We start from the raw sequence: 25084 nt of genomic DNA, 5'->3' as shown, positions 1-25084 counted from the left end.
TGGAATTAGACTAGCACACAGAAACATGATAACAGGAAATTCAAGAACACACTTTTAAATAACCCGTGAAACAAGGATTCAAGGGAAATTAGAAAATGTTTTAAACTGAATGAAAATGAAAGTACAACATACCAAAATTTATGGGATGAAGCTAAATTATGGCTAAGAGGGAAGTTTATAGCATGTGTATATATACATATATATATATATGTATATATACACACACACACATATATATAAAGATATGTATATTGAGAATATGTATATTAGGAAAGAAAAATAGTTTCAAATCAATAAGCTTCTACTTTAAGGAATTAGAAAAGAAAAATCAAAATAAACCCAAAGAAAGAAATAAGGCAAAGAATAAAATAAAAATTAAAAAAAAAATTTTTTTTTAATAATGAAATGAGGGCTTCCCAGGTGGCGCAGTGGTTGAGAGTCCGCCTGCCGATGCAGGGGACACGGGCTTGTGCCCCGGTCCGGGAGGATCCCACATGCCGCGGAGCGGCCAGGCCTGTGAGCCATGGTTGCTGAGCCTGCGCGTCCGGAGCCTGTGCTCCGCAGCGGGAGAGGCCACAACAGTGAGAGGCCCGCGTACCGCAAAAAAAATAAGAAATCAAAAAAGAAAGATAATAGAAAAAAATCAACAAAACTAAAAGTTGGTTCTTTAAAAAGATTAAAAACTTGAGGAACTTCTACAAGACTGGCAGAAAAGAGAGAAGACAAATTGCCAATATCAGGAATCAAAGAGAGGACACAGACCTCCACAGACATTAAAAGGATAAAAGGAACACTACCAACAATTCTGCAAACATAAACTCAGCAACTAAGTTGAAATGGACCAATTCTTTGAAAAGCACAAACTACTAAAATAGAAGGGAACAATTCTGCAAACATAAACTCAGCAACTAAGTTGAAATGGACCAATTCTTTGAAAAGCACAAACTACTAAAATAGAAGGGAACAATTCTTAATTTGCTTTATGAGGCCAGCATTATACTAACACCAAAGCCAGGCAAGGACAATATAAGGAAACTACTTACGTATATCTTATAAAAAATAGATACAACAAAGCACAACAAAATATTAGTAAAGTGAATCCAGCAATTAATTTAAAACGAGTAATATACCACGATCAAGCAGGGTTTATTCCAGGAATGCAAAGCTGGCTCAATATCCAATAATCAAAAATGTGATCTACCACATTAACAGACTAAAAAAGAAAAAACACACGGTTATACCAATAGATTCAAAAACCACTTGGCAAATTTTAACACCTATTGAGAAAATTCTCAGCAAACTAGAAATAGAAACTTCCTCAACATAATAATGGGCATCTACAATAGACATCACACTTTATTGTGAAAGACTGCTTTCCCCCTAAAGTCAGAAACAAGGAAATTGTACTAAAAGCCCTATCCAGTGCAATAAAGAAAGAAAAAGAAATAAAAGGCATACAGAATAGGAAACAAAAAAATTCACTATTCACAGACACAATTACCTACACAGAAAACCTAAACAAATCCACAAAAACTCTCAGAATATGTGATTTTAGCAAGATCAACAGACAGAAGTTGAACACAAAAATTAATCACATCTTTATATACCAGCAATGAATAAAAAGAAACTGAAATTCTTAAAAACACCATTTACAAAAGTTGAAAAAAAAATGAAATAATTTATGAATCTAAAAGACATGTACAGGATGTGTATGCTGAAAACTATGAAACACTGATGAAAGAAATCAAAGATGTGCTATACATAAATTTTATCTCAATTTAAAAAAGAATCAAAGATAATCAAATAAATAGAAACACACACAATGTTCACAGACTGGAAGATTCAACACTGTTAACATGTCAATTCTCCATCAAATTGATCTACAGATTTAAGGCTACTCCTATCAAAGCCCAGCAGAATTATTTGTAGACCCAGACAAGCTGATTCTAAAATACCTGGAAAAGCAAAATGACTAAATAGCAAAAACAATTTTTTTTAAGTTGGAGGAATCACCTTGTTAATTTTTTAAGACTCACAGTAATTAAGACAATGTGGCATAGGCAATGGGATAAACCCACAGATCAATGGAACAGAATACAGTCCAGAAATAACCCACACAAATAAGGTTAACTGATTTCTGACACAAGTGAAAAGTCAATTCTATGGACAAAGGGTATCCTTTCAACAAATGGGTTTGGAACAAACCTGACAACTATATGGGGGGAGAAAAAAAAGAACCCCGACCCAAATCTGATACCTTATACAAAATTAACTCAAAATAAATAACAGACCTAAATGTACAGCTATGGCATTTTTAGAATATAGGAATAAAATCTTTATGAGGTTTTATAAAAGAAAGAGTTCTTAGACGTGATACCAAAAAGGAGGACCCAAAAAAATAACTAGGAAGCCAAACTTCATCAAAATTTAATTTTTTTTCTTCGCAAAAAAAAAACAAACCCAAAAAACAGTTAATAAAGTATAAAAACTAGCTACCGGGACTTCCCTAGTGGCCCAGTGGTTGGGACTCTGTGCTCCCAATGCACGGGGCCTGGATTCTATCCCTGGTCGGGGAACTAGATCCCACATGCATGCCGCAACTAAGACCTGGTGCAGCCAAATAAATAATACATATTAAAAAAAAAAAAAAAAGACTAGCTACAGACTGAAAGGAAATGTTTGCAAATCACAAATCTGACATAGGACTCATAAGCAGAATTATAAAGAACTCTCAAAACTCAAAACTAAGAAAATAAAACAACTCAAAAATAAGCAAAGTCCTAAAATAAATAAATAAAAATAAGCAAAGTCTTAAACACTTCACCCAAGAGTATACAAGAATGGCAAATAAACAAGTGAAAAGTGTTCAATAACAGTAGTCACTAGGGAGGGACTCCCCTGGTGGTGCAGTGGTTAAGAATCCACCTGCCAATGCAGGGGACATGGTTCAATCCCTGGTCCAGGAAAATCCCACATGCTGCGGAGCAACTAAGCCCATGCGCCACAACTTCTTAGCCTGCACTCTAGAGCACGAGAGCCACAACTACTGAGCCTGCGCACCTAGAGCCTGTGCTCCGCAACGAGAAGCCACCGCAATGAGAAGCTCACTCACCACAACAAAGAGCAGCCCCCGCTTGCCGCAACTAGAGAAAGCCCGCGCAAAGCAATGAAGACCCAACGCAGCCAAAAATTAATTTTTAAAAAAATAATTGGCACTAGGGAAATGTAAATTAAAACCACAACACCACTACACACCTATTTATTAATGGTTAAAATAATATCTACTGACAATAACAAGTGCTAGCACGGATGCAGAGCAACTGAACTCTCATCATTGCTGGTGGGAAGTCGAAATGGTGCAGCCACTCTGGAAAATAGTCTGGCAGTTTCTTATAATGTTACCACATGACCCTGCTCCCACTCCTTGGTATCTACGCTAGAGAAATGAAAATTTACTGTCACACAAAAACCTGTACACATATGTTTTATAGCAGTTCTATTTATTATCATCAAAAACTAACAGAAGCCCAATGTCCACCAATGGGAGAATGGATAACTGTGGTACACCCATACAACAGAATACTACTTGACAGTAAAAAGGAACAAACTACTCACACCTGCAACAACCTGGATGAATCTCAAAGTGATTAAGCTTAGTGAAAGGAACCAGCCTCAGGAAGTTACATACTAGGGACTTCCCTGGTGGACCAGTGGTTAAGACTTCGGGTGGGGGTTGATCCCTGGTCGGGGACCTAAGATCCCACATGACTTGCGGCCAAAAAACCAAAACATAAAACAGAAGCAATACTGTAACAAATTCAATAAAGACTTTAAAAATGGTCCACATCAAAAAAAAAAAAACTTACATACTGTATGATTCCATTTATATGACCTCCCCAGAAGACAAAAGCACAGTAAGTGGCTGTCCAGAGTTTAGGGGTGGGGGAAGAGTGTGACCGCACAGGAACAGCAGGAGGGAGCCTTTCTGGGTAATGAAATTGCTCTGTATCCTGACAGTGGTACATGAATCCACGTGTGTTAAAGTCCAAACAACTGCACATCAAAAAATATAAATTCGGGAGAGTTCCCTGGTGGCCTAGTAGTTAGGATTCCAGGCTTTCACAACTGTGGCCCAGGTTCAATCCCTGGTCAGGGAACTGAGATCCCACATGCCACAAGCCCAATATATACATACAAAATATATTTTACTACACGTTAATTTTTTTGATTAGCGTACAGTAAAACCCCTTAGAAAACCTCTCTGGCAGTACCTACTAGAGTCAAACCACATGTATACCTAGCAAATCCACTTAGGGTATATGCTCAACAAAAAGGAACACTCTTATCCACCAAAAACATGTACAGGAATGTGCATATCAGCTTGATTCATATCAGCCATAAAATAAAATAAGCCAAATGTCCATCAACATTAGAATGGATAAATTGTGGAATATTCACGCAATGGAAAACTGCATGCCATGGAAAAGAATGATGACTTGCTACATCAACAACACGGATACATCTCAAATATGACGTTCAGCCAAACAGCACCAGCACAGAGTACTTTTAAGTGAAATTCAAAAACAGGCAAAACACATGAGAAAGTGGTAGGGATGACGAGGAAGAGAACAAGGGCACATTCTAGCATACTGGGAATATTCTTTATCTATATTCTGGATGTTGAAATATTGGTCCCATGGGTGTACACATACATAGAATACTGCATCACAGAGATGCTCTCTGCAGCTTTACCCACTGTCAAACTTAGCTAAATCACATAAGGTTCTAGATCTTTACTTCCTCAGGTCACTAAGGCAAATGTGCACTAGACAGTAATGACTAAACCTCATTTCGTCACGGCAGCTATCTCTACAACACAGGGAAGGCCTCTAAGTGCATCCCAGTGTACCCCAAGATACATAATCACACCATCTGACCACAGGATACACTGTATGGTGGCCTTTAAACATTAATAACATTATCTCCTTCTTGCCACCTTTTCAGCAATGAAAGAGGATTTACGTTATTACAAATGCTCCCTACACTACATGTTTCTCTGACTGTAATATCACTGTTCGAAATGTACTTTGATCCCTACCCCAAACAGTTTCCTTTTATAAACCTCTAACAGCATTACAAAAATAGTCCTAAATTCCCATTTGAGCTCTCCAAAAGTGTAAATTTTATGTAATTTGATATCCCAACAGCTAATAACACGGATCAATTTCCACAATACAAAAATTTTGGTAAATAATATGTGTATGACTTAATTTTGCACACCGATTCAACTACAGAATTCTGATGGTATAAATATTTTCATTGTGTGTAAATACCTAAATGTTTAACTGTTAAAGAGTGGGAAAAGCCAAAATCAGTTTTATTTGAAAAACTGTTGGTAATATCAGGTTGTAAAAGTATCATTCACCTTTTTGTCCGTAAGTAATATTCATTGTAGAAAAGTCTTAAAGCTTGAGACATGTGCCAAAAGGAAAAAAGAAACCCATCAGAACTTCCACCACAAAATATTTTGATGTGTATACCCTATCAGACCTTCCTATGCAAATATATATACACACAGACACTTTACAAAAATGGCCATGCCATGCCGCCTGCAGGATTTAGCTCCCGGACCAGAGATTGAACCTGGGCCCTCAGCAGTGAAAGCGTGGATTCCTAACCACTGGACCCCCAGGAAATTCCCACAAACACTGTTTTCTATTTCGTAAGCTTTTCTCTTTCTTAATACATCATGAACACTATGCAAATTACATTTTAAAATAGAAATGCAAAAAAGTAAGATATTCTCATGATATCCTTCACCTACCAAGTTTTTACTCGGGGCTAACCCTTTACTGTCACATTAGAGCAGACCAGCACACCAGGCTGTTGAGAGTGGGCCTTGTCCGAGGCGTATGTCATCATTTTCACGTCATCATTTCACGAGTGGGAACGCTTCATCAATAACATCCTGTAGCAGAGCCCTATAAAGCAAGCCAGGCCAGCCTCCTGAGAACAGCCATCAAGCACACGCACAGCGCTGTGTGCCACCACGCACTGTGTAGGCACCTTCCAGCCTCCACGTGCTTAATTCTTCCAACACCCTAGGAGCCGGAAGCCAAACCACCTAGGAAACCACGGCCTGTGAGGCTCTGCCTGAGGGCACAGAACCTATCAAGTTTGTGTCCCCTGAGCTTTGTACACCAGAGTTTTGTTGTGGGCCAAGGACTCTCTAAGCTAAGTTATGTTTTCCTACTTATCCTACAGCCCTCATTTCTTTGTAGAAGCCACCTACATGCAAAAATGCCCTCTTTGCCTCAGAAGCCGCCTCTGATGAAGGTGGTCCTGGGTCTAACGCTCAGTGCTGTGCCCAGCACACTGGGCAGTGGGCCTAAGACCCCTCCTGAGAATCAAGACAGTCCTCACACTCTTACTTCTCTTAGACACCTTCTGCCCCAGTGACCCAATATGAAATGGAAACATGCACCCCAAGAGTCATAAGCCTCTCTGGGAAATGCAGGGCCAGCACCCATTCACCATTACTTGTTGACAAACGCTGTCTTGGGTGCCTGTTCTGCCCTAGATAAGGTGTCCCCAAAAGCTCACCATCTGTAGGGAAACAATTCAGAGGTTTCAGAATTACATGAAGAATTTTTGTGATTGGCATCACCCTGTTACCATAAAGAGTATCTTTGATGCACTATTATTAAAACACTTGTGAAGAAATTTTAAAACTAAAGACATAGCTTTAAAACTTTAAAATATAGTAAAAGAGAATGTTTTTAAAGGTTCAGGTCACAACTCAACAGTACATAAGTAAAACAATATTAATAATTCATTAATAAAATACAACCAGCATTTTATTAATGAAATTGAATGAAAAAGAAGAGATCAGAAAGTATCAGAGTATTGTTTTGTAACACCTGCTGTGTGAGTGTGTGTGTGGTATATTTTATTGCTGATAGTGGGTCATGGCCAAAACTCTGGATTCATAATTTTAACAATAAACAGTCTTGTCAAACAAAAATAATACTAGGCGTATGGTTATGTGAGTTCAAAAGTGTAATTAGAATACTAACTGAGGGCTTCCCTGGTGGCGCAGTGGTTGAGAATCCGCCTGCCAATGCAGGGGACACGGGTTCGAGCCCTGGTCCGGGAAGATCTCACATGCCGTGGAGCAACTCAACCCGTGTGCCACAACTACTGAGCCTGCACTCTGGAGCCCGTGAGCCACAACTACTGAGCCTGCACTCTGGAGCCCGTGAGCCACAACTACTGAGCCTGTGCTCTAGAGCCCATGAGCCACAACTACTGAGCCCGTGTGCTGCAACTACTGAAGCCGCGCACCTAGAGCCCGTGCTCCACAACGAGAGAAGTCACCACAGTGAGAAGCCCACGCGCTGCAACGAAGAGTAGCCCCCCGCTCTCAGCAACTAGAGAAAGCCCGCACACAGCAACGAAGACCCAACACAGCCAAAAATAAATAAATAAAAGGAATTATGAAAAAAAATTAGAAAAAAGAATAACTGAACGGTTATTTTAACCAAATATTGCAAAGTAATGGAGAATTATTAAACCTGAAATAATGGTATGAAAGGCTAGCATAAGAATTTTTACTAAATCAATAAAAATGGGTGTATTTTACACCCAACTACAGCCAATATTATAAACACTTTTGTAAAGCATTTGTTTGGGCAGACCTCCCAGCCTCCCCTCCCCAGCAGCAACAAACACTGCCCTTAATTTACACTCCATCGATGCAAATGCATAAGCCTCACCCTGGATCCCAAGAACTACACCTGTTTTGCTCTCCAGTGTACTGGAAAATGGCAACCTCCAGGGCTACAACCCAGCACCCAAAACAAATCTGACAACATAATCTAAAGGAAACTCCAACTGCAGAGAACACTGTGTATTCGTATAATAGTATAAGCATCAGAGAGCCATACCATATACAATGATTTCTTATCTGCTCTCACTACATATCGTTTCCAACACAACATTTAGAATCCCGCATAAAACAATTTCTGTTTCGGAATTTGGCACACAAATAAATACTCCTGATGAGGCTTTTGTTGTTACTGTTGCAAATGTCTTTAAAACAACTTAATTTAACAGTCCTAACAACATAACTTTTGAAAAAACCCATTATCTTTCAGGAGACAACTGAATGAGTGGAAATGACTGCCAACTGCATACCCACGTACCAGTACCGTGTCTTGTAAAGTGTTGTGACCAAGAGCGGAATAAAAGTGGCAGCAATCCACAACTGGCAAAGGCAGTATATGCTAGCTGCCTTCAAAACCAAAACAGAAAAAATTACTACTCAAATTCCTTAAGTTCAAACCCTAAATATATACCTGGGTAACCAGACCACCAATTACCTCTAAAAACTTTTTAAAAGCAGAGGTGAAGAACCAGGGCCGCCACCTCCGAAGACTGTCAGGCATCTTTCAAATGACCGTTTGGAGAAGAACAAGAAAACTTCTAGGAGGCACTTCCCGATGATCATTCGCCAGGCGTGGAGGAGGTGGGCACCGCGAGGGAAGCCCCGCATGTCACCTGACTCACAATTATTCTGGAATTGCACCCGAGTAACCTCAAGGACGACCTCGGCGCGGGGCGACACGGCACCAGCCCGGATCCGTGACAGCGCCGTGCAGGTGGGCAGGCGGCGCCGCGCTCCCGGGAGATGCGGCACCTGGCGCGCTGCAGCCTGGCCCGAGGCTCGGGGCGCGGGTCGGCGGCGCCTCCCACCCCGGCCCGCGGTCCCCGCCGGCCCCGCAGGAGGCTGTCAGGGCGCCACTCGCCCGTGGCCCCCGCCCCCGCCCCACCGCCGCTTACCTCGAAGTAGCCTCCGGGGGCGGCACCGCCCGCGCCCGCGCCGAGGGGCCCGTTGGCCGCCGCCGCGCCGCCCGGGGCTGCCAGGCCCGTGGCCTGGGAGCCGCGCAGCGCCGCCGCCGGGCCGGCCTTGCCGCCGCCCGCGCCGCCGTTGCCACCGCCCGAGCCGCCGCCGCCGCCCCGCTTGTTCTTCCGGCGCTTGGCCCCGCGCTTGGCGTCGGCCGGGCTCATGGCGGGCGGGCTGGCGGGCGGGGAGGGCGCGGAGCGGGCGCGGGGCCGCGGGCGGCGGCGGAGGGCGGGGAAGGCGGGGAGGCTGAGGCAGCGGCGGGGCGCTCCGGCCGGCCGCGGGCGGGGGGCGCTGCGCGGGGTCGCCTCCGGGCGGGGAGGGCCGGGCGGGTGGGAATTGCGGGGCGGCCGCTGGGCGGGAGCAACGGCGAGTCCACCGGGCCCGGCGCCGCCGCTGACCAGAGTTAGAGTCCAATATGGCGGACACAAGGGGAAAGGGATCCCAGTTTACGTCGGGGGAGGGGGAAGGAGCGGCGGGGAGGGGGAGGGGTGTGGGCGCCCTCCCCCCCCGCCTTACTCCGCCCTCCTGAGCGCCGCTCCCCCTCTGCCGCGCCCTCCCCGCCCGCCGTTAACTTGCGCCGGCACGCAGGCACGCCGGGAGCTGGAGTCCGCGCGCCCGCTCTGCTGCTGGGGGCGTCCAGCGCGGGGACCACGATTCCCGTCAGGACGCGCGCGACCGAGCGCCCGGACGCCGCGAGGGGCTGCGGCAGGGGAGCTGGATGCGGCGGTGACGTCACCCCGCGCTCGCGCCGCTCGGCCCCACCCGAGCCGCGCGGCCTTCTGGGACCTGTAGTTGGGCGGAGTGGTCCGGCCAGCTCAGGGCCGCGTCGCCCGCGGTGGATGAACTACAAGGCTGGCGGCGAGGAGTTCCGCCTCTTTGACAGCCTCCCAGACGCCCCGCGCCCCGCGTCCCCGCCACCGGGTCTGCAGGCCGGTCCTGTCCCTGGGATGCGCCGGGCGGGCAGCTTCGGCTTTGGCCCGCCAGAAAAGGCCCGGTGACCTTGGCCCGGATCCGGGTTCGAATCCGCCTCCTCCACTGGCTGGCTCTGATCTTGGGCCGGGCCCCTCGCCCGTGTCCAGGTGACTCATTGGGACGAGAATGACACTCCTCGTGGGCTAGGCGGTTCCGGAGGGCGCCTGGAAAGCACTGGCCCGGGCCGCCGTCGGGTCGGGGACCGCCCTGGGCGCTGGGGCTGCCGCGAACCGGCAGACCTTGCCGTTAGCTTAGAACCCCTGGCCCGGAGGCACCCTTCCGAGCTCGCCCTCTCCCTGAGGTCCCGTGCAGCCGTCGCCCGGCCTCCCGGTGCCTTGCGACCCTGCACGGTCCCAGGGCGGTCCAGCCATGTCTCACGACCTTGCAATCACCCCACCGCAGAGGCCACGAACCCCGTCAGACCCTCCCGGGCCTTCCCGTGGGGCCGCTCCGTCTGGACCCTCCTCCTCCCCGGGCCCCTTGCCCATCATCAGCAAGCCCCAGGTACAGTTTTGCCCTTAGACCCGAACCACAGGAGTCCCTCGCCTGGGTCCCACCCATCAGAAACACCGAGACACAAAAAACATGTATGTGTTCCCCTCTTTGGTTCCATGGCTGGTTACGGGACCGAGATGCAGAGGAACTTGGTGCTAGGATGTGTAGTACGAGGGCCTCCATTTGCACTGTTTCCTGGGCCCCCCACCGTTAGCGCTGGGCCTGCCAGGTGCCACTGCCTGGCCGTTACCCTTGCCCCAGCTGCAGCCGCGGCCTTCTAATCCCCTGACCCCATTCTTCGTTCCACAACCGGAATGAGTCAATGTGATCAAATTAACCCTCTCTTTAAAGCCTTTCAGAGATTCCATGTTATGTAGGCAGAATAAGACCCCTCACCCCTCCTGGAGTGTCTTGAATGACCCTGCTGCTGAAGGTAGAGTTTGAGAAGGTGGGTGGGGTGCCTGCCTTAGCACACCACTGGGTGGGCGGTGTTTTGGGCTGCCCCCTTCCCCATACAGGCTGCGTCAGACACTCCCCACTCGCACAGCCCCTGTGACTTCGCCTGTCAGAGCACATTGCGCTGGATTGGGGTTCTTGGTGCTCACCAGTATCCCCAGAGAAGTCAAGTCTTGGGCCGGGGGGAGCATGGGAGTGTCTGCATCCTGCGCCTCTGAACCCCAGCTCCTGCCAGGCAAGGGCTGGGCACACATCAATCCAGTATTTGCTGGATGAATGAATAATAATGACCATTTGTCAAGCAATTATGCACCAGCCACTCTGCCTCCTGCTATATCATCTCATCTAATCCACACAACCGTTCTCGAGATAGGCACCATTAGCCCTATATTATGGATGAGAAACTAAAGTTCAAAGATGGTGAGGGATTTGCCCAAAGTCACCCAGATAGTCAGAGGCAGGGCCCAGATTCCAATTCAGATGTGGCTCAGGTGTGACTTTTGTGTTCCAGCAGAGCACAGGGTGATACAGTGAAGAGTCCTTCTGGCGCCTGGGGACAGGAGCAGCCTCTCTGAGGAGGTGAGCTGAACCAGAGTCAATCACCGTCAGAGCAAAGGACTTTGAGCAGTGTGAGACTCAAGCAGGGGGAAGCTCAGCATGTCCCAGGAGCCAACAAAAGCAAGGTTGGGTTTTATTCTAAGTACAGCTGAGAGCCATGCAGCGTTTTGAGCAGGGACTGTCATGGTAGGATGTATGTTTCTGAGAAAACTCTGGCTGTTATGTTGAGAATGGATGTCAGGGTAGCAAGATTGGAGGCTGGCGCAGCAGGTGGAGGGGGTGCTCCTGGCGGACAGAAGTTACGAAGCAAAGGCATAAAGCAGCGGTTCTCAAGCTTTGTTTTTCATTATCTCCCCCCTAAGGAAAAATTAAGATACTAAGGAGAAAATACTAAGGAATAAGGTTTTGTCTGGTAGAGTTGAGCTTTGGGAGGGCCACAAACCACTGTAATATCTACGATTTGTTTCTCCTCTTAAGAATCAGTTTTCACCCCCTTGAGAACCAATAGGAGATATATATATATACACACACATATATACATACATATATATACACACATAAATACATACATATATACAGACATATATACATATATATACACACACACATACATACATACATATACACACATATATACATACATATATACACATATACATACATATATATACACACATATATAATACACATATATAAATGTATAAAAATATATATATATATTTAAAATAAGGAATTAGCTCACACAGTGATGGAGGCTGACAAGTCCCAAGACCTTCAGTCAGCAAGCTGGAAGCCCAGGAGACCCAATGGTGTAGTCCAAGTCCAAGTTCAAAAGCCTGAGAGCCAGGAGGGCCAATGGAGTTGTTCTAGTCCAAAACCCAGCAGGTTCGAGACCCAAGAAGAGCTGATGTTTCAGTTTGAGTCCAAAAGGTAGGGAAAAAAATTATCCAGCTCAGAGGCACTCAGGCAACAGGAGCTGTCTTTTTGTTCTATCCAGGCCTTCAACTGATGGTATGAGTCCCACCCACAGGTTTGTTTCTGTTTTTGTTTTTTTTAATTTATTTACTTTTGGCTGTGTTGGGTCGGTCTTCGTTGCTGCGCGTGGGCTTTCTCTAGTTGCAGTGAGTGGAGGCTACTCTTCCTTGTGGTGGATTCTCTTGTTGCGGAGCACAGGCTCCAGGCGTGGCCTTCAGTAGTTGCAGCACGTGGGCTCAGTAGTTGCAGCACACGGGCTTTCTTGCTCCTCAGCATGTGGGATCTTCCCGGACTAGGGCTTGAACCCGTGTCCCCTTCACTGGCAGGCAGATTCTTAACCACTGCACCACCAGGGAAGTCCCCACAGTTTTTTTCTGTTGTTGCTGTTTTTTGTGGGGTTTTTTGGCCACCTGGCATGTGGGATCTTAGCTCCCCAACCAGGGTTTGAACCCATGCCCCCTGCATTGGAAGCATGGCATCTTAACCTCTGGACCACCAGGGAAGTCCCCCACCCACATTGAGAAGGGCAATCTGCTTTACTCAGTCTACCAATGCAAATGTTAATCTCATCGAGAAACACTCTCAACAGACACATCCAGAATTACGTTTAACCAAATGTCTGGGCACCCTAAGGCCCAGTCATGTTGACCTAAACTAACCATCACAAGGGAGAATGCAGGACATAGGGCCAGAAAGGTCTATGTATACTGTTAAAAATAAAAGCAGCTCAGTCTGGCAGGAGCACAAGTGGTCACAGGGACTTGTGGGCAGTGACCTTGGAGAGGATTTAGGCATGGAGATGGCCACTCAAAGCACCCTCATGCTCTGGAAGGCTCTTAGAACCACTTACAGGAAAAGGCGGCATGTGTTGGATATTTTTGTTAAAGTCAAGTTTTATTACTGTCATGTGCAGTAAATATTAACCAAGATATGAATATGTACTAGTAACGCAAAACAATTTTATAAGAAAAATTAGATATGTTCATTATCTCACAATTTATAACCAGGGAGCATTACATAATAATGAATCATTACCTAGAAAGCCTTTTCTAATTTCTGGCTTTATTAAGTCTGCAGAAAGAACAGTTGAGCACCTTTGCTCAAGCCATTTCCTTGCCCCAGGCAGAACTACAGCAGCAGGCTTCCACCCCCAAGCAGAGAACAGGGAATTCTCTGTAGAAACTATACGATGCAAGAGCAGCAATGGGCATATTAATGTTTGGGGATCCCAAAGAATCAGGCAGTTCTTGATGCTAACCCAGAATTGAAGCCCACAGGTCAAAAGCTCTACCCACCTGGAGCTTCTAATCAGCTTTTAAAACATGTCGCTTGTAAACATGAAGGGACAGTGAAAGATCACCAGTCATTTAAGAAATGGCTCAAGTGTGGATAGAAAAAATGTGTGTGCAGGGGGGCAGGCAAAGAAACGGTTAATGGAAGGAATCAAAAACTTTTTCAAAAACTGCTAATAGCCTCAGAGATGTTTAAGAAAGGAGGCTTGAAAATTAAAAATACAGCCAAAGTTGTAAAAGAAATTCAATAGAAGGGCTGCAAGATAAAGGAAATTATTCAGAAAGCAGAACAAAAGGCACAGAAAATCAGAGAGAAATGAGACTTAAAATCTCAATCCAGGCGGTCCAGCAACTTTCCAATAAGAATTCTAGAGGAAAAAATGGAGGGAAATAACTTTTGAAAGAAATAATACAGGGGCTTCCTTGGTGGCTCAGAGGTTAAGAATCCGCCTGTCAATGCAGGGGACACAGTTTCGAGCCCTGGTCCGGGAAGATCCCACATACCGCACAGCAACTAAGCCCGTGCGCCACAACTACTGAGCCTGCGCTCTAGAGCCCATGAGCCACAACTACTGAGCCCTCGTGCCACAACTACCGAAGCCCACGGCCTAGAGATCATGCTCCGCAACAAGAGAAGCCAACGCAACGAGAAGCCTGCACACCGCAATGAAGAGTAGCCCCTGCTCACCACAACTAGAGACAGCCTGCGCGCAGCAGCGAAGACCCAACGCAGTGAAAAATAAATGAATAAAAATGTTTAAAAAGAAATAATACAGTTTACCAGAAGTAAGGAGTTGAATGTCCAGATTGAAAGAGCCCACCAAAGAAGATGGTTAACTGTAGAAAACCAGAGATAAAAAAAAAAAAAAAAAAAAAAAACCAGCCTAAAATGCTCAGGAAGAAAAACAGAAGTCACATTAAAAAAAAAAAAAAAAAAAAAGGCAGGAAAAAAGAACCTCACTAAATGTCTTAACAGTAACATTTGAAGCTAAATAGTGGAGCAGGGCCTTCAAAATTCTGAAAGAAAATCAAATATACAATAGAATTGTATAGCCAGCCAAACTGTCAATCATGTATGGAGACAAAAAACAATTTTGGACAAACTATATTTTTCAGGTAAACAGACTGCACCATAGTAAAAAACCCTAAAATACCAGTAGGTCTGTTTCTCGCATACAGCCTAAGGCTGTTAAGTATCTCTCCTCCACCTTTTAACCAAGATGAGGACTAACCAGGGACAGGTGCTCCAGTGCTCAGTGGGAAGCCCTAATGGTATCCTAAAGGTGGAAGTGAGCCAGTGGTGAACAGAACCTTAGCAAACCGCAATACCGCCCTGACGTAGCTTGGTGCACAGCCAGATGAAGGTGAGGAGCACCTGCTCCATTTGCCTAACAGAGGAAAAGAGCACCTGCAGCCTCTATGATTTTTTTTTTTTTTTTTTAGCTGCACTAGGTCTTCATTGCTGCGTGCGGGCTTTCCCTAGTTGTGGCGAGTGGGGGCTACTCTTCTTTGCCGTGCATGGCTTCTCATTGCAGTGGTTTCTCTTTTTGCAGACCACGGGCTCTAGGTGTGTGGGCTGAGTAGTTGTGACTCATGGGCTCTAGAGTGCAGGCTCAGTAGTTGTGGCACACGGGCTTAGTTGCTCTGCGGCATGTGGGATCTTCCTGGACAAGGGCTGGAACCCATGTCCCGCCTGCATTGGCAGGCGGATTCTTAACCACTGGACCACCAGGGAAATCCCCGATTTTTTTTTTTCTTATGCACAAGTTCAGCTTTCAATTAACAATTTCTAGGCATATCAAGGCACATGGCCATTTTACTGAAAATAAAAAGACAAAAGGCTACAAAAACTCATAGGTGAGTCACATATTGGAGTTGGTAGGCAAAGACTATACAATAACTATAATTAGTATGTTCAAGAAAATAGAGGAAAAGGTGTAAAAAAAGATGAAAAAATTGAGAATTGTAATCTATCAGGAAATTAACTAGAACTGAAAAAGTAACTGAAATTGACTTCAGTAGATTAATAGCCAACTAGACACAGTACAAGAGAGGATTAATGAGTTAGAATTCAACATAAAACAGCACAGAGAGAAAAAAAACAATTGATAAAACAGAAAAGAGAATAAAAAATACATGAGACACAGTTGAAAGTTTAACATATGTGTAACTGGTGTCCCAAAAGACAAGAAGAGAGAATGCCACATACAGAAGCAGATTCTCCAAAATTGGTGAGATATTCACCCAGTTTCAAAAATCTCTGTGAACACAAAGCAGAATAAAAACAAGCAAAACCACACCTGAGCACATCATTACTAAACTGCTGAAAACAAAGAAAAAACTCAGCCAAAGAAAATATTCACGTATCTTCAAAGGTATGTGACAGCTGACTGCAAGAGAAATGAAAGCTAGGAAACAATAGGATGACAAAGAGTAATAGGGGAAAAAATCTTTCAACTTATAATTTTTAAAAATTGTAATGTATTTAACACAATATATTCAAAATATCATGACTAAAACATGTAACCAATATAAAATTACTAACAACATATCTTAATACTCTTTTTTTTATACTAAGTCTTCGGAACCCTGTGTGTTTTATACTTGTGGTCTCTCTACATTTGGATTCATCGTGTCTCAAGTACTCAGCAGCCACGTGTGGCTCATGGCAACCATATTAGACAGCGACCTGTAATTTTTTACTCAGAAACAAAAATATCATGCAAGAATGAAGGTAAAATAATGGCATTTTCAGATTAACAAAAATAGAATTTATTGCCAGCAGGAATTCACTAAAAGAAATACTAAAGGAGGGCTTCCCTGGTGGCGCAGTGGTTGAGAGTCCACCTGCCAATGCAGGGGACATGGGTTCGTGCCCTGGTCCGGGAGGATCCCATGTGCCGCGGAGCGGCTGGGCCCGTGAGCCATGGCCAATGAGCCTGCACGTCCGGAGCCTGTGCTCCGCAGCGGGAGAGGCCACGGCAGTGAGAGGCCCACGTACCGCCAAAAAAACAAAACAAACAAAAAAACAAAAACAAAAAAAGAAATACTAAAGGAAATTCTATGGGCAGTAGGAAAATTATTCCAGATTGAAATGGAGGAATAAAGACCAAAGACATACAAATGGTGTGTGTGTATGTGTGTGTGTGTGTGTATATATATATATATATATATATATATATATATATATTCATATATATGACTTTATATATAGATATATGAATGATAATAGTATGCTAGTATTTTTTTCATTTAAAAAACTATGGTAAAATAATACAAAATTTACCATTGTAATCCTTTTCAAGCGTACAATTCAGTGGCATACCTACATTCACAATGCTGTACAACCATCACCATTATCCACTTCCAGAATGTTCCACCATCCCAAGCAGAAACTCTGTACCCATTAAATAACAACCCCAGGCCCCGGTAACCTCTACTCTACTGTCTCTATGAAGCTGCCTATTCTAGATACATCATGTAAGTAGAATCATACAGTATTTGTACTTTTGTGTCTAGCTTATTTCACTTAGCATGATGTTATCATGGTTCATCCATGTTGTAAGTATGTATCAGAATTTGATTCTTCAGGCTGAGTAATATTCCATTGTATGGATATAGCACACTTTATCCATTCATCTGTTGATGGACATTTGGGTTGTTTCTACCTTTTGGCTGTTGTGAATAATGTTGCTATGAACATTGGTATACAAGTACCTGAGTCCCAAGTATCTGAGTCAATTCTTTTGGGTATCTATCTGGGAGAGAAATTGTTGGAACACGTGGTAATTCTATGTTTAACTTTTTGAGGAGCCACCAAACTTTTCTAGATCAGCTTCATCATTTTATATTTCTACCAGTAATGCACAAGGGTTCTAATTTCTGCACCTCCTCACCAACACTTATTTTCTGTGTTTCTGATAATAGCCAGTGGGTGTAAAGTGGTATCTGTGGTTTTGATATACATTTCACTCATGACTAATGATGCCGAGTTCCTTTCATGTGCTTATTGGTTATTTGTATGTCTTCTTTGGAGAAATATCTATTTCAGTCCTTTGCCAATTTTTAAATTGGGCTGATTTTTTGTGCTTGTTGAGTTGGAGAAGCACTTTATATATTCTGGTTATTAGGCCCTTATTAAATAGATGATTTGCAAATATTTTCTCCCATTCTGTGGGTTGTCTTCACTCTCCTGATAGTATCCTTTGATGCACAAAAGTTTTTAATTTTAATGAAGTCAAATTAATTTTTCCTTTTGTTGCCTGTGTTTTTGGTGTCATATATAAGAAAACTTTGCCAAATCCAAAGTCATGAATATTTGCCTTCATGTTTTTTTCTAAGAATTTTATAGTTTTAGCTTTTAAATCTAGGTCTGTGATCCATTTCATTAATCTTTATATACTGTTTAAAGACCCAACTTAATTTTTTAAATTTTATTTATTTTTATATTTATTTTTGGCCGTGTTGGGTCTTCGTTTCTGTGCGAGGGCTTTCTCTAGTTGCGGCAAGCGGGGGCCACTCTTCATCGTGGTGTGCGGGCCTCTATCGCGGCCTCTCTTGTTGCGGAGCACAGGCTCCAGCTGCGCAGGCTCAGTAGTTGTGGCTCACGGGCCTAGTTGCTCTGCGGCATGTGGGATCTTCCCAGACCAGGGCTCGAACCCATGTCCCCTGCATTGTCAGGCAGATTCTCAACCACTGCGCCACCAGGGAAGCTCCACCAACTTAATTCTTATGCACGTGAATATACAGTTTTCCAAGCACCATTTGTTGGAGAGACCTTTCTTCATTGAATGGTCTTGAAACCCTTGTGAAAATCATTTGGCCATAGAAGTGAGGATTCATTTCTGTGCTCTCAATCCTACTCCATTGGTCTGTATGTCTGTCCCTAAGTCAGCACCACACTGTTTTGATTCCTGTACCTTTATAATGTTTTCAAATTGGGAAGTGAGTCTCCCAACTTCTTTTTCAAGGTTGTCTTAGCTATCCTGTGTCCTTTAAAATTCCATACAAATTTCTATTAAAATTGCCATTGGGCTTTGGTAGGGACTGCATTGATTCTATACTATATTGCTTTGGGTACTATTGCGATGTTAATACTGTCTTCCAACCCACAAGCATGGGGTGCCTATTTATTTAGGTTTGCTTCCTTCAGCAGTGTTTTGTAGGGATGTATATGTCTCAGCGTACAAATTATGCACCTACTTGGTTAAATTTACTCCTTTTATTTTTTTTGACGCTATTGAAAATGGAATTTTCTTTATTTCCCTTTCAGATCGTTGACAGTGTATAGAAATACAACTGATTTGTGAATTTATCCCCCAGAACTTTGCTGAATTTGTACTGTAACTGTGCGCTAACTTTGGGTTTAGTTTGTTTTTTTTCCAGTTCCTTAAGGCATAGTTATTGATTTGATCTTCTAATGTAGACATTTATAGCTATGACTATCCCCCTGAGCATGGTTTCACTGCATCCCATGTTTTGGTATGCTGTGTTCTCATTTTCATTCTTCTCAAAGTATTTTCTAATTTCCCTTGTGATTTCTTCTTTGAACCACTGGTCATTTAAAAGTGTGTTGTTTAATGTCCACGTATTTGTGGGTTCTCCTAAATGTTCATTCCCTATAACCCAGTAATTTCACACTTAAGTATATGTCCAACAGGTATGTGAGCAAAACTGCACCAAAAGATATACAGAATGTTCACATTTGGCTACTAATAGCAAAAAACATAAATTAACGAAAGAATGGATAAACTGAAGCATATTCATCTAATGAAATACTATACAGTATGGAAAATGAACAAACTACACAACATGAACCTTACAGATATAATACTGAGCAACAGAAGCCACCCCCTCCTCCACAAAATACACATTGAGTGACTCCATCTATTTATTTTTTAATTTGGCCATGCCGTGCAGCATGCGGGATCTTAGTTCCCCGACCAGGGATCGAACCTGTGCCCCCTGCAGTGGAAGCGCAGAGTCCTAACCACTGGACCTCCATGAAGTCCCCAATTCCATCTGTTTAAAGTGCAAAGAATAGGCAAAAGTAAAGTACGTGAGTAGGATTGTGTTTTGGTAATTAAACTATAATTAAAGGAGTGATTTTCATAAAAGTCAGAATAGCGATTACCTTGGAGGAAAAGGCAGACTGTACTGACCAGGAGGGAGGACAAGAAGGGGCTTCTAAGGTGTTGGTAATAGTTTCTTGTTGCAGTTGGTTGTTTCACAGGCTTTTGCTTTATGGTAATTCACTGAACTGTACTTTTGAAGTAATTCAGTGAGGTGTGCTTTTTGTGTGGTATATTTCACAGTATAAAAGATAAATAAATACAGTGGCCTTGAGTTGGTAACTAAGCCTTAAACACCTCATAAAAGCAAGGGTAAAAAGTTAAAAAGCAAGGGTAAATACTTTCTGGAGGAACCCCCCTTCAGTATAGGTCTCAAAGAATTTTCAGATAGTTATTACCAAGTTACCTGGGTTCAAAGTAAGGGAGAAAAAAGTTTACAAAACACACAAAGAAGGAAGTCATCATTAGTGAGAGCCAGCCGGAATAAAAGCCCTCAGAATTAGACCCACCAAGACTTTGGGTACTGGAATTAACATAAATAGAATATGAAACAGACAAATCTCTAAAACTGATGAAAACGGAAAGCATAAATTAGTATTAATGATAAAAAGATGCTGCAGACACCAATTAGCTTACGAGAGAATATTCTGAACTTTATACCAAAGGCTTGTCACGACATGAAATACACAAATTCCCAGAAACCTGTAACTTAACTGACTTAAATGTGAATAATTTGCAAACATTAAAAAATCAAATCAGTATTTTAAAATCTTTCCTTAATAAAAATAATAGCCCAGAAATTTTATTGCTGAGTTCTACTAAACATTCAGGGAACGAATAATTCGAATCCAGGGTATAGAGACAATTCTCCTTAGTCTCACTGTAGGGAACTTACTTTGAAACCAAAACCTGACAAAGACAGTATAAGAAAATCATAGGTCAATATAACTCATGAACATGGATATTCAGAAACCCTAAACCAAATATTGGCAAAACAAAGTAAGAAATGTGTAAGATAAAACATCATGAACAAAGTAGATTTACCCATGAAGTATGCTGGTGAGCACTGAAAAAAAATCCCTGTGATACACTCCATTAACTGATCCAAAGGGGGAAAATCCTGTGTCTCAGGAGAAGTAGAATAAGAACCAATAAGGTGATACATCCCTTGTGACAAAATAAAACAGAAATAAAATACAAACTCCTGTCTCGTGGTTGGAAAAGGAACCTCTGTTACCTGTTATCTAACAAGTTCATAAAAAAAAAGAAAGTTCCAAGAATTAGAACGTTCCACTGCAGATGATATGGTTGTGAACGTACAAAATTTTAACAGAATCCAGATTCTTAATTAGAATGAGACTTTGGCAAGAATGCTTACACAATTTACAAAACCAATTAAATTTCCATATGGCAACAACAAAAAAAGGTAGTTAAGATGCTACTTAAGTTTCAAAACTAAGAAACCTAGAAACAAGCCCCTTCTGTAGCCAGCTTTGGGGGACATCCTCTGCTAGTACACACCTGTGGTACACACTCCCCGCCCTTTCATGGGACTCCCCTCTCCTCCCTGGGCTTGCCGAGGATGGAGGCCTCACCTGGCTCCTGGCTTCAGACACTGCTGGTCTAGGGGGGCCACCAAGGAAGTGTCTGGTCAATCACACCCTCAGGTCTCGGGAGGCCTGTACACTGGGAGGGCGCCAGGCCTGGGATCTGCACTCAAGGACCCTTTCCTCTTCTCTTTACCTAGACAAGTTTCAGACCTTGAGGAGCACAGCTGAGCATCTCTTCCTGTTCTCTTGGACTCCCGTACCTCACCTTTGCCAGTTTTATTTTCCACTGGCCTGGGGAACTGTCTCCCTCGATGATGTACGGCCTAGCAGGGCACGGGAGGTGGGTTTCTCAATACCTACCAAGCCAACTGTGGTACCAGGAGCATGGCAAATGTGCAATAAGCATTTGAATAACTGTATTTTTTGTCTCTGGTGGTCTCCAACAGAAGGCAGGCAGGTGTCTGAAGTTTAGCACCTCTGTGCCCCCAAGCACCCAGCACATTAGCCTGTTCTGTCTCTGGGGACCACGTGACAGGAAAGGAGAAGAGCAGGCAGGCAAAGGCCAGCTTTGCCATCACTTACTCTCTGGGAAGTCAGCCAAGCCCATGCTGTCTTTTCAGCTTTCCCCTCACAGCTTGCTTGGGGCTCTAACGGGCCCACCATGCACTCCTGGGCCCCCACTCCCACGCGGAGGGCAAACTATACAGTGGTTGGGGCAGGTGCGCTGCACTGCCAGGACCCCAGGTCAGTCCGAGTCCACACTGCTCGGAGCTCCTCTCCGGAGCTGGCACTGGCCAGACTGAGCAGACGGCCCACAGCCAACCTCGCTTCTTCAGGCCTGAGGTTAAGATTCTGCTCGTTTAGGGATTCCAGGGCCTGGACTTGGGGTTCTGCTCCAAGGATGACCTCTTACTTGCTGACTTCTGGGTCAGCAGATGACCAAGCAACTTTCTTACACACATACTGTCACAAAATACACCAAACACGAGGCAGACAGGATCACACACCTTGGGCAAGGGTGGGGGGTGATACTGATTCAAAAGAGCAAATGAACGCACACACGAGATACCTGGTTCAAACTGGTTTATTTCCGCTTGTAACACTAGCAGAGGAGAGTCCAAAACAGACTGACATACATGGATATAGTTTAAGTGTAACAAAGAAGGTTTGAACTATGTACACGGAGGGAGGGAAAGGATTTTTCGTATCAACCTTTTCCTGTTTTGCAACTTCTGAACGGTAGAAACTAAACATTTTTTCCCAACTTAAGTTAGTATGAAGGAATACAACTTTTACGATCAACCGTTTGTCCTTAAGCATAAAACGTGAGAAATTTTGGCTGCGGTTGTCTTGGCTCCTGAAGTCCGGGTATTGTCAGAACGTAAGAAAAGAGATTCCGTGAAGCCCAGAAGGAACTTAATGGCAACGATGTCCAATCGAAGGGCAGACACGTTGCACGCCACGCAGATGACAAGTGATGTCGGCCCTCCTCGACTCCAAGTAGAAAGCAGTACTTTCATCAAACGAACCGGAAGTGAGCCAAACAGTTAAAAAGTCAGAATGAAGAATGAAACAATTCTTTTCACATAGAGGAGGGATACTCCTTCAGCCCCATTTAAAGTGAATTCTGTGCTGAGTCCCTGCTCCTCCAGAAGGAGAAACTGAAGGTCAGTTATTGCTAGCAAAGCCAGAGGCGGCCCCTTTTCCACCTCGAAGATGTTTCACACGAAAAGGCTGTTGGTTTGGCTTGAAGGCCTCGGAGGAAGGAGGAGTACAGAGGTGGAGGCAAGCCCTGTGCAGCGGGGGGGGCAGTTCAGGTCAGCTCGGGCCACCTTCTGCCTCCTTGAGACCAGAGGCTTTTACCCACGTGGAGTTGAGCAGAGGGTGTTATCTGGGCCCCTGGGGAGGAGAGGCCACCGTACTTTGCCAACCAAAACCTAAGGAGCAATCAAAGCCCAAAGGATCAAAGCCCAGTGGCCAGAAGAGCAGCTTCGGAAATGAATGTCAATTGCAGGGGTGGGGGGTGCCCAGCTCAAGTCTGGAGAGCCGAGGTCTTTGAAACGCAGGTCAGCTGTGACTTGGGCAACAGCATGGACACGGGCGGCTAATAAGGCCACAATTACTGCCACCACCGCCCAGGGTCTATGCTTGAGTAGACATGAGGCAGTGGGAACTGAGGACCGGAGGGCACGTGGTAAACAAAAGATGGATTTTTATCAGAAAAGAGAGGATACTCGAGGACGTGCCTGCCCCATTGACCTTGCACAGCCTGCACCAGGTGAACTCGGGCATGGGTAAGGTTCCTGAGAACAGGTGGTGAACCAGACGGGGCGAGACAGGCACTGCTCTGTAGGCGGCATGAGGCCTCTGAAGGACACTAATAGTGCTACATCTCCTGGGCTGCTGAAAAGTAGGCAAAGAACAGGCTTCATTGCACATTTCGTTCTTAGAAAACTGGGGATTGCCCTGCAGAGGTCCTTGTGATCTGCAGGAACCCGACACCAATGCAGATGGAATCACGGGTGACCTCTGAAACTCAAGGGAAGAAAAAAAAGTCCAGTGGTTGGTCTTTCCGGGGCCATGCTTGCACCTGGGATCCTCAGGCCAGATGGACCCTTGTCTGGCTTGGTCACTGTGGTGGGCAGATGCCTGGGAGGAGGTAGCGTGCCCAGGAGAGCTGGGTGGACCTGTTTGCTCTCCGACCGGGGCCAGCCCTTGACACACTGCCAGCAGGAAGCTGGGGCAAACTTTCCAAATGGGGAAAACTTCTTGGCAAACGTGCAGGTCCCGGAAAGAGGCTGGAACCACGATTCTCAATTCCAACGGGCCTGACTCCCTCTCTCCTTCCCTGGAACCAGACCACCCAGAGGAGCAGATGTAGACCCTGGGCTGGGAGGGCCCTGGGCCCAGCTCCACAGCATCAGACTAGAGGTAACAAAAGGATCAAAGACGGGGTGGGAAACGAGAGCAGTTTACATTACAGATGATGACTCTGAAATAGTCTTTCTGAGCTCAAGAGACTGGCGGCAGATAGCCCACGGAAGGCCGTAGAGAACCCAGTCAGGCTCTGTCTGTCCATCCGTCTCCCGAGCAGCCCAGCACTTCATAAATAAATGGGGTGGTACCGCTTGTGGCTGATCTTTTTCCTGCAAGTTGGGCAAGTGTTAGCATTCTTAAGGGAATCACGGAGGCACTGGCTACAGAAGACGTGGCCACATTCTGTAGAAACAATGAGACGTCCATTCTGCACAATCTAGAAAACATAAAAAAGAACAGGCTTCATGTCTGGCCTTGTACCAGAGCAGCGGGAGCCCCCAGAGAATCCACTCCCAACCGTCTCTAAGATGCCGAATGAGAGGAGGGGGGCCAAGGGCTGCAGCAGGAAAAGCAGGGAGATGGTCTGAAGAACTAAAGATGCTGCTCTGTAGGCTCAGGCAAGTATGAGCGGAGTCTCTGAAGCCGAGAGCAGAGGCAGCAGCCAGTCTCCGGCAGCGACAGCCCAAGGGGGTTTGACGAACCTCCAGGCACCCAGTGGGGCAGTGCCCTAGGGCCTGGGGCCACAGTGAACACTGGCAGCTTCCAATTAGGCCAGGTAGGGAATACACAGGACTGATGCACAGGGCAGCCCAGAGTTCAAGACTGTAGGGCCCAAGAAGATGGCACCCTCCCCCTTCACAGAGGTGTGCCAAGCCATGTGCCAACCCAAGCGTGACTGCAAAACAGAGGCATCAAAAGCCCACCCAGTGAGGAGTGCTCTCTCATCTAATTCTTTCACTGAAGCAGTCTGAGAACCAGAATCAGGGAAGACAC

General features: G+C 44.9%; 2 protein-coding genes across 7 annotated transcripts in view; both read right to left on the bottom strand.

Annotated features, from left to right (window-relative positions):
* FAM193A (family with sequence similarity 193 member A) overlaps positions 1-9026 on the bottom strand; it is a 174844-nt gene extending 165818 nt beyond the window's left edge. The window contains exon 1 of one of the 2 annotated variants that reach the window (XM_032633252.1): positions 8842-9026. The gene's annotated coding sequence lies outside the window, so the exon portion shown is untranslated. The remainder of the gene's footprint in view (positions 1-8841) is intronic. The other variant, XM_032633251.1, reaches the window with a different exon arrangement.
* A 13314-nt stretch (positions 9027-22340) lies between these two features.
* The window catches only part of RNF4 (ring finger protein 4), a 41308-nt gene continuing 38564 nt past the window's right edge, over positions 22341-25084 (bottom strand). For all 5 annotated transcript variants that reach the window (XM_032632392.1, XM_032632395.1, XM_032632394.1 and 2 more), the window contains one exon: positions 22341-24527. In XM_032632392.1, coding sequence (XP_032488283.1) covers positions 24378-24527 — 150 coding nt within the window. In that variant the 3' untranslated portion in view covers positions 22341-24377. The remainder of the gene's footprint in view (positions 24528-25084) is intronic.

The sequence above is a fragment of the Phocoena sinus genome, chromosome 5 (assembly GCF_008692025.1).
Source record: "Phocoena sinus isolate mPhoSin1 chromosome 5, mPhoSin1.pri, whole genome shotgun sequence".
NCBI classification, from domain to species: Eukaryota; Metazoa; Chordata; class Mammalia; order Artiodactyla; family Phocoenidae; genus Phocoena; species Phocoena sinus.
Note: the sequence above shows the minus strand (reverse complement) of the source record. Positions and strands in the feature narration are given on the sequence as shown.